Source organism: Egretta garzetta, unplaced genomic scaffold (genome assembly GCF_000687185.1).
Source record: "Egretta garzetta isolate BGI_Z169 unplaced genomic scaffold, ASM68718v1 scaffold402, whole genome shotgun sequence".
Taxonomy (NCBI): Eukaryota; Metazoa; Chordata; class Aves; order Pelecaniformes; family Ardeidae; genus Egretta; species Egretta garzetta.
In genome coordinates, this window is record NW_009258823.1 from 144264 (window position 1) to 154193 (window position 9930).

The following is a 9930-nucleotide window of genomic DNA, read 5'->3' on the forward strand; positions in this document are numbered from 1 at the left end:
GAAAAGGCCAGGACGGGGTGACAGAACACCTCCATGCGCCTCTCTGCCTACATTTCTTTCTCCCCTTGAGCACTACCCGGAATAGCTGAGGGCCCACAGTCCAAGTTACAGGGTCGCCCTTCCTCTTGTTGGCCGTGCATGCCAAGGGGAAGCCAATGGGTTGCAGGCACTTCCCTTCCTCAGGTTGCTTTTGGGGTTCTTTGTGTTTCCCTCAAGAAGAAAGCCTATGATGTTTTACGAGCATGAAATATGACTAAGAGGAGGTTTTGAAATATATATGTATCTAAATATATGTATTGTAAAAATATTAAAATAATGGGAAATGAGATTTTTTTTAAAAACATGAATTGTTGGACTCTCCTGTCCATGGAAAATTTCCCAATTTCCAGTATTCGCTCTAAATGAGAAGAACTTTGAATGAATTTTCCGTGGAACAGAAACTCTTAGTTTGGTCCACTTCCAGTGGCGTCTTTTAAGTCAAAATACTACAGACGTCCCTCTGTGAAAGACGAATCAGTCATAGGGCTTCAGTGCTGAACAGAGTGACGCTCACGCTAAGTCACCACCCCTGCCAACCCCTCTGTCTCCTGTTGTTGCCTCACACTAATAGCAACCGTACTGGATCGTGGACAAGGTTATTTTGTGATTTATGATTGCACAGTGTGTGGTGCAAAAAACTGCCCAGATTAACAAGCCTTTTTACATCCGCGGGCACATGGCCCCCTACCGTCAGAACATCTGCGTTTACCCAAGTATAGAAACTGGGCAGACTTATGTTTTGCCATCATCTTGCCATGCTGAACCAGGACTAATTTTGCACTTCGTCTTTAACTCTTTGAACTTCGCTTGCTGCAGTTGCCAGCCTTTTGCAACGGACATCTGGTGCGTCACCACCGTTTCGGGCCATCAGTTAATTCTCACCGTTTCAGGGTCCATCTGCTGTAATGGATATTGCTGCAACTGGAAGAGCAGAGTAGCCAGTGGGCAACGCGTGCACGTTCCTGCGCCAGTGTTCCTCCATCAGGAAAGGCCGAGGAGGCCAAGCCGCCTGGCTCACCCCAACGGCTAACATCATTCAGCCTTCTGTAGCCAACAGCTTTTTCTTCAGAGACGTAGGAATGCATTGGCTAGCCAATGTCCCTCATTCCCTAATGTCTTTATCACTTTAATTCCTTTCTGCTATAAATAAACTTTAAATACAACGTGAGTCAAATCCTTGTATCGCTTTTACTTGGCATCTGGTAAGAAAAATTGCATTTTAATTGCAGCAGAGTTCTCCACAGCGTTCCTTTTAAAGTTCTTGGTAGTGTTTGTATCATACCTAGATTTACTTCCTCTAATGTCCTATCCCCTGAATTTCTTTTGAATATTTACTTTCTTCTGCGCATCATGCGTGACTGACATTAGGAATGACTAAGGGAACGGATCAATTATTGTGATTAAAATTGATCCTCACCGCAACGCGCTCCTGGCGTCACAGTTCACAAACCAACGCACATGAGCTCATTTGGCTTGGTCTCGCAACCATTACACATGGTGAGAACTCCACTGAGTAGAGTAGAATTATTGCTATGTCGAAATTACAGTATTTGATCATCAGGAGAATAAAAAGCAAGCTGTGCTTATGTACTTTATACCTAGTGGCAAAGTCGTATCTGGTTTTGAAAGCATTTCAGAAATGAGCCATTTTATACCAAGAGCCAATGTTTAGGGGGGGTTATGCAATATGGGACCGCAGGTATCATGAAAATAAAACGTACCTTTGTTTCCTCTTATAAAACATGAAGAGTAACACCTATTCCTGTAGACTTTCCTGAAAGGCATCAAACAAAGGGGAAGGGCAACAAAGCTGGGGAGGGATCTGGAGCACAAGGCTAATGGGGAGCAGCTGGGGGACCCGGGGGTGTTGTCTCTTCTCCCAAGTAATAAGCAATAGGATGAGAGGAAACATCCTCAAGTTGCGTCAGGGGAGGTTTCAATTGGATATTGGGAAAATTTCTTCACTGAAAGAGTGGTGAAGCACTGGAAGGGGCTGCCCAGAGAGGTGGTGGAGTCCCCATCCCTGGAGGTGTTCAAAAACCATGTAGACATGGCACTTTGAGACATGGTTTAGTAGGCATGGGGGTGTTGGGTTGATGGTTGGACTTGATGATCTTGGAGGTCTTTTCCAACCTTAATGATTCTATGATTCTATAAATGCTAACTCTTTGTAACACTTCACATTGATGAGCTCATCATAAACCTGTGGCAATTACTATATTGTTCTACACCTGCGTGTTAAAGCACATAGGAAAGGGAAAAAAAACAAGAAAAGGGACATGATAAAGGGCGAAAAAGAGGAAGAGAAAGATTGAGCTGGAACACCACAGACAGGGAGGGAGAATTTTGTTTAGGTAATGAATGCTTTAAAGCTCATTGCCTTATTCCTGTCCTAAAAGCCATCGCCACATAAGTGTATGCATTAAAATGCCAAATCCATATATCTCCATCGTGTCTGGAAATTCAATTCTACTGTAGTTCTCCAGCACTCTTCTTTAATAATTCTGATTTTTTTTTCATATTTTCAGTTCACTTATTTTCTAGCTCATCCTCTTGTGCAGCTCAGTTTGTCAGTTTTATTTCTCCAAAGTGCTATGGAGGGAGCAACATGTAATTCACAACTCAATAAAATTTAAGGAAAAATAAATGTTTGCTGCATCAAAGATGAGATGGAGATTGTGTAGGAGGGAAGGTGAGGAGAGGAAGCGGGAGGTAGACTTTAAATTGCTTCTTCTGGAAGAGGTTTGAGAATTGAGAGTGGGTAACTCAGATTATAAAATGGCTGAGGTTCTAAAATGGACATAGCAAGAATTCAAATGCGAAAAGCAGGAGGAAAGCACTCAGAAAGGGTGGCTGTGCAGGGAGATTTCAGCCAAATGAGAAGCAAGCAGCCAGTACTGGAAATCTATGATTCGTTTGAAGTAAGGGAAACCAATTTGTTTAAAATCTTATTGGCTGGAAAAAGCCAACAACTGCATCTTCATCTTTCAGAAACACAGGATACAGCAAACTCCTCCTCATTTCACAGAGGCAGAAGGTCTGTACCGATAGTTCAGCGATTAGTCAGCAGCTTTATTCATTTCAAAGAGGAGGTCGTTCAGATGCCAAATAAGTGACTCAAATGTCAAAATTACCACTATTCCTTTTTCCTAGACACGGCAGGCTGGAGGGTCTTAGCACTGAGCTGCTGTTAAGTGATGTCTCATCCTGCCCCCAAAACACAGCTTCTGGCCAGCTGAGTTCCTAAAATGGAGCCGGACTGGAAAAGCCCGAAGGCAAGGCAGCTGCACAGCACAGGTGTTTTGTTTCGGTATGTTGTATGCAAGGCATTTATAATATGGTAAAACTTGTCAGAGGAGAGCCATGTCCCTTCCACACCCATGGCAGTGTCACAGCTTTCCAGACAGCGGCAGGGAGCAATCTCCCAAGGAGGGTCCCCTGCCACCTGCGGTGCTCTCGGGGTCCGGCCCTCGTCGCAGTCCTGGCATCAGGGATGCTGCTAAGAGAAAGCGGGTGGACGAGAGGCTGTGAGTCTTTTTGCAGCGGTCCGCAGACCAAGCTGGCTGTGCCAAGGGAGTAAATTGAATCAAAGTGGTAACGCAACTAAAAAAGGTTGCATTCACTGGAGCTTTCAAGGAAGACGGCAGTTAAGACATACTTGCTTCTTCCAGTCCCCTTCCAACCTGTCCCTCTGGAAAAGCAGCACCACACTGCTATCTTTCTAAGACAAAGAGCTCTTACTGTCTTCTAAAAACTGGGCTTTTACTTGGATCTCCAGTTAATTAAAAAAAAAAAAAAAAAGAAAAATTGAAATGGTTATGAAACCCAGGAGCAGATTCCCAACCCTATAGCTTTTGCGCAAACTCTGCTCCAACCGCGATGGCAGCAACGGAATGGCCTTTGGTCGACAGCAGTGCATGGAGAAACACAAGTCACCCCATTTTTGATGGGGGAAGACGTGTCCATTGGAGCAGACTGAAACTGGACAGGGTTCCCTCCGCAGAGGAGGGAGAGGAGGCAGCAGGGGCAAGCAAGAACTGGGGGAAGGAGTCTCCCTGTCTTAGCATGCAGAGGAGAGTTCTGCTCCCCTCACATCGATCCCTGCGCTTGGACCTTTAAGGTGTAGAACCAAATTGGTTCAAACCCTGCCTCTTCCATGGGCAATTTCCTGCAGGAATGTCCCGGTGGAATGGAGATCAGAATCATCCCCATGCTCCTGGCAATGGCACTGGACTGTGTATCTGCAGGCTCCCCCAGGCCACAAGAACATTTTAAGAAGTCTCAGCTGATATAATTTACCCTGCAATATTTATCCCCTTCTCCACAAAACAGTACATTTCAAATGAAAGCACGCAGGGAATACACAATTTATACATTTTCATGTACTTTCAGTATGTTAGTGTAATGAAAATATTTACCAATATGTAAAATGCATAAGTTTCATTGCAATCTTTACTAATGTCTTGGTGTATCTCTACATCTGCACCCACAGTAGACAAGATATTTCACTCGGGCTGCTGAAGGTAAGTGCTGGGTAGTGCGTCTCTTCCAAATTTCTTTATGGTTTTTCGATCATGAAAATTCAGTGATGTATCTCAGCAAAAAAAAAAAAAGTATAAACTGTATTTCCCTTAGTAATGCTGCTTGTCTCTTAATCACTGCCACAACTGATGGGATTTGATAATAAACAGGTCAATAATCCTTAAAATCTGCTCTGCAGTTTAATCTTCTTAAAAGCAACGGGACTCTAGAGAATAAGCCACACCATCTGCAGATAAGCTCAAAAATAATAGGTGGGTGAAAGAGCGGAGACCACCTAAAGCATCCATGTTTGCAGTTAAATGCTCACCTCCAGCATAACTACACTTAACGCGGGGCTTGGGGTGAAACCCACCTCCCGTTGAGTCAACCGAAACCCTAGTACCTCACGTGCCGTATGCTGGCAGACAGCCGGCCAAGTAATTGCAAAGCAATGAAATCCATTTCTCTCGTGACACAACAGCAACCACAATGTTGCCATGGCAATGATTGAACTTCATTGCCAATATTTCACTTACAAACCCCCAGCCATTTAAAGGTGGGTTTGGTTTGGGGTTTTTTTTCCAAAAATGGAATAAATGATAGTGCGAGTCAAAAAACCCAACAGGCTACTTCCTCTAGGCATTTACTATTTTAAAATTAGAAAGCAATCGTTTGCAGTTTTTCAGAGGTGCTATACCTGGTTAAGCTTATTCTCCAAGATGGTCAACTGACCAGCCCGCTGAACTTTGTGATGTTAAATTTAACTTAAACTAGCGCCCAGCTTTTGAAGAACGTCTTCTCTATTGGAGGTGCCACGGTACCAAGCCAGCTTTTGATCTGCAAGGATTTCATAGCTTGATTATATCTCTCTAAATTTACTCTGGCTCTTTAATAGGGGAACGATTGATAGAGAGTTTGAGGAGGCGGCTAGGAGTGAAGGCAGAGGTAATCAGGCTGATTTCTTGGGGTGTCCATAAAGTCCTCTTCTTGCTGCCCGTGTTTTTCCTTCTAACGGCCACTCAGGACGCTAGATGAAGGGTAGGAAATGAGTGTCCAAGCACCTCTGCTGCTGTGAATGACCTAAGAGAAAGCGGTTGGCATGCGTTGGTTTGTAAATGCTCTGCTCTGCAGAAGGTTTGTGTTCCCGAGAAATTGGGAAAGACAGAGAGGAGCCCATAACCAGAAGGATATTTCTTCTTCAGTCAAAAGGGAAGAGGGGTTTAAGTTGGAATTTGGCTCTGTTGGCTTCTGTCCTGAGGAACGCTCAAGGGGCCGTAGCCCAGCTGGCTCCCTCCTGTGTCAGCCGTGCGAATCGGATTTACACCGTTTCGGGTTTGATTGAGGTAAACCATTACTCGCTCCTGTTCCTGACCAGGTTTTGCCACTTTGTTCTCTAACATTGCTGTGGGTAATTAGGTCAGCTTTACTTCTCTCTAGCATCACTGAAATGAATCTTTTTTCAAAGCGGATGATCACTCTAATAGTTCCTAACATTCCTGTCACCTCCAAACCATGTCCTAATTAATGAGTTCTGGTAATATCATAGGAAAAAAATGTGGCTATTCAATGATCTAGTGTCTGTTTCTGACCCTGGAAAACCTTATTCATTGAAGTAACTATTACTCATGAGAATTATTGTGCGGGCTTCTTGGAGGCTGATTTCAGTAGGACTGTTCAGGCAGGAGCAGTCTGCTCATGGTTAGTTCTCTATTAAATCTGTTAAATCACTGCTACATCTCTCCACAGATTCGGTTTTAAAGCCACAGACAATAATACTCGCTTCTGTGAACCAGTGAGGTTGAGAATTACCTACCAACATGGAGCAGATCCAGAGAATCATACACCATAATTGCGTCTTTCCCATCTCCTGAAAAGGTGCTTTACGCAGACCTCTCCCGTTACAGGCGGGGAGCAGCGCGGCCGCGTGCCTGCCGCCGGTAGGTATGTCAAAGCTTTTATCGTCAGGACTCAGCAATCTTTATCATTATGAATTCAGACTCCCGAGACGCAAGCTAGATAATTGCTGTTACTGGCTTTGCTGAGAAGTGTCTTCTGCCACCCTTATTACAGTTCATTTGCTAGAAGTACTCCTGCATTATTACCGTAGCTACCAGAGATTCATATATGAATTTCGCATGGGGGGGGTAAATGAGGAAGCCGGCAGTTTGGATGCGTCACTTCATCGGCAGGGTTTTGCCGGAGATGCTTCAGCAGAACACAGTATTAAAATTGCGCGTGCCCAGCCTGCGGGGCTGCCACTCCTGCGCTGCCCATCCAGAAGCTCCCACCTTCACGCACGAAGACAAGTGAGGGAAGTCCTCTGGGCTCCGTGACCCAATCTCAAACTTTGTGTCCTGGTCCTTTTCCCGGAAGAAAACATTTTCCTTTATAAACATTTTCACCTGGTGTTTTCAGAAGGAACAGAATGAAGGCGGCGATTTGTTCCTGCTGTCTTCCCATAAAAAGCAACAGCTAAATAACGCTCATAGCCGTGTCTAAGGAATCCTATTCGCTGTATCAAGAATTTAAAAGGCACACAGATTGATCCAAATAAATAAATACAGGTGTGAATTATCATAAAGCAGGATTAAATTTCCTGCCCCGATACCTTTGCTGAACATCCTGTTTATGAAGAATACAGATACCCGTGCTTAGGACTGAGAGATAAGTTCGTTCTCATGAAGAAAAAATGTGATTTCATGTTTGAAAGCTTAGCTAGCTATGAAGTAATAAATCACCATTTTTTTCCCAAAGCATTCTGCTGTCTGCAGAAGACCTCCTCTGACAGAAGTAGTGAAGATCAACCTTCTGAGCATTGTCCAATTTTCACCACTTCTAACAGCTTCCAATTACCAGCCCGAAGACGTTAAAAGACTACACGCAATTTGGAAGAAAAATCAGCATCTTAATAGCTGTTTGGGTAACGAACAGGCGACGTGGCATTAACAAGGACTCTCTGTGCACTATTAAGAGTTTTATACGTTCCATTTGAAAAATGCAGTCGCTTCCCTATTCTGAAGGCTAATGGCACTCAGAGTGAATCAGTCAATAAACCAGCAAGAATGTTCTGCGGGTTTTAGAAGGATTAATCTAGTTATGTTAGCTGGAAAGATTTGTTAAAGAAGAAAAGCCCTAGTCTGATAGTTCATTTCGTCTGAATGAAATGATGAGTGAAGCCTAAAATCCTCCATGGAAGACCAGGTCATGAAGAGAAAAATATCTTGGCCTAAGTCTGACGGCAAGCTACGCTCCCCTAGAATACTGTGCCTTTAACTCTGAAAACCGCTGTTACGTCCACCCTGGAGCAAGCCAAGTCTGACCATGAAAATGGGAAGGTTTGGACTTAAGGACAACATCACGCTCGGCGTGGATAACAACACTTTTAGCTTTTAGGCTGAGTAGCTGTCAGTTCTGAATTAAGTCAAGTGTTAGCAGAAATTAAGCTTACGACACCTCTCAGGCGTGGGATGTCAAGACTGTTACCACGTTCAGTCGTCCCACTGCTGATTTTTTTCCCATTTGCCAGACGAGACGAGAGTCAAACAGTAGTGATGGCAACTGTGCTTCTGAGAATGACACCAAGAGAATTATTAACCACGCCGGTGTTCTCCTGGGACAGTGACAGACATGGAGGTCTACCTTCTGGTTAGCTGAAAGGTAAGAAACGATTGACTGAAGAGGTCTTTTAGTATCATGAAAGCTTAGAGTCCAACCCCTTGGTTGCTGTAAATGGCTGACACGTGGTTTGGAATGCCAGCGGGTGTAGACTCTCGTCCCATTTATCTGAAGAAATAAAAGGCGCTGAAAAAAGAAGTAAAATTACGTCTTAAAACACAGAATCTGCATTTAGTATCTAACTAGGAGGTACAACGTTTTACTAAAAGTATTCGTTTTACTTCAGCCTGTTAAAAATACTCATTTAATTAAAAGCTGGAGGCAATCGGAAATGCATTCTCCTAAAGTGATTTGAAGGGTGAAAAAAGCCCTTCGGCTAACAATACGCTTGTGAACTTTATTTTTGGAAGTTCTGTTCCTGTAATTAAGTTCTATCCTGCAGTAAATTCAAAGGCAGAAGATCTTATTTTTTTCATTCTTTCCCAGGTGTTGAACAGTTTATTAGATATGATGATACATGGCGCTGTCATTTTGTTCTTTCTTTTTTGGCGAGGTGGCGTTTGGGTGGGGGTCTTTGTGTTGGAAGGGGTCTGTGCATGAACTTATGCTGCTCTTAACATGTCAGACGATAAATGAGAGTCCTCCTCAGTTCTTTCCAAATTGCTGCTTCAGACTCAATCTTTTAATAATTCGACACCACTTGCGTTAACAACTTCTGTCTGAAAGAGACACCATCGGGAAGAAAAAAAAGCCGCATCTCAAGATATCAGAGTGACTCAGCAAGGTGACTCAAGAAAATAATTTAACTTGCTGGAGGGATTACCAGTTCAATAAAGCGGATTGTCACGAGCTTCTACAATGACATCTCCAGCAGTTCAGCACTGAACACGACTCACGTTTGATCTTTGCATTCCCAAAGACAAATGTTGCGCGCTTGGTGGGGCACCTTCGACTCAGGTGTACTGGCACGCGGGCAATGAACGGCAGAGTTTTGGACTCTTTGAGAAATATGATAAAAATACAGTTTGGTATCAAATGCTTGTAGTGAAAGCTTTATATAGATTGTCCTTGCTGCTCTGAAGATTGAGGTCTCTGTTCTCTGGAATATCAACCTTCCTCCTACACTAACTGCAAGCTGGGGAAAGTTCTTCCAGCACCTCCGGCAGGTGTTCAATCAGTATCCTTTTTCAGGTTACTTCTCTTTTTCTCAAGGCATTAAAATTCTGCAACTTAGCCTAGTTCTATTCTGTTCAGCCTCAAAGGGAAGGCCGGAGGTTGCTCTACCCCAGAACAGCCTACGGCAGCGGGTAGGACGTACTGCAGGGAATCCGGTGGAGGGCTGGAAAATTTATAGAAATATTGCGTGGGATTTATAGCTCATTTAATTAGCTTCCTGGAATAACATCCTGCTTCCTTCGAAAAGTAATTCCACTGGCTTCCTTTGCTGCTGGAAGAGAAGAGTTGCAACAGAAAAATCTGGTGTTACAAGTTGTCAACCTTCCCTCAGTGCATCAGAATTTTACGTTATTTGCTTGTCGAGTTTAAAATTTATTATCAGTGAAGAAGTATTACAGTATCAAGAGAAGCGAGGCCCGCAGGGCGAGGAAGGGGATTCTGCCCCTCTGCTCTGCTCTGTGGAGACCTCCCCTGGAGCCCTGCGTCCAGCTCTGGAGCCCTCAGCACAAGGAGCACATGGACCTGTTGGAGCGGGGCCAGAGGAGGGCTACTAAAATGATCCGAGGGGCTACTAAAATG

The 9930-nt window shown here is 44.0% G+C and overlaps 1 protein-coding gene across 1 annotated transcript in view; it reads left to right on the top strand.

The window, feature by feature from the left end:
• Positions 1-3402: 3402 nt before the first annotated feature.
• CHMP1B (charged multivesicular body protein 1B) overlaps positions 3403-9930 on the top strand; it is an 18626-nt gene continuing 12098 nt past the window's right edge. Inside the window, exons 1-2 of the mRNA XM_035889399.1 lie at positions 3403-3566; positions 5456-5505. Of these exons, the coding sequence (XP_035745292.1) occupies positions 3403-3566; positions 5456-5505 (214 nt within the window). The remainder of the gene's footprint in view (positions 3567-5455; positions 5506-9930) is intronic.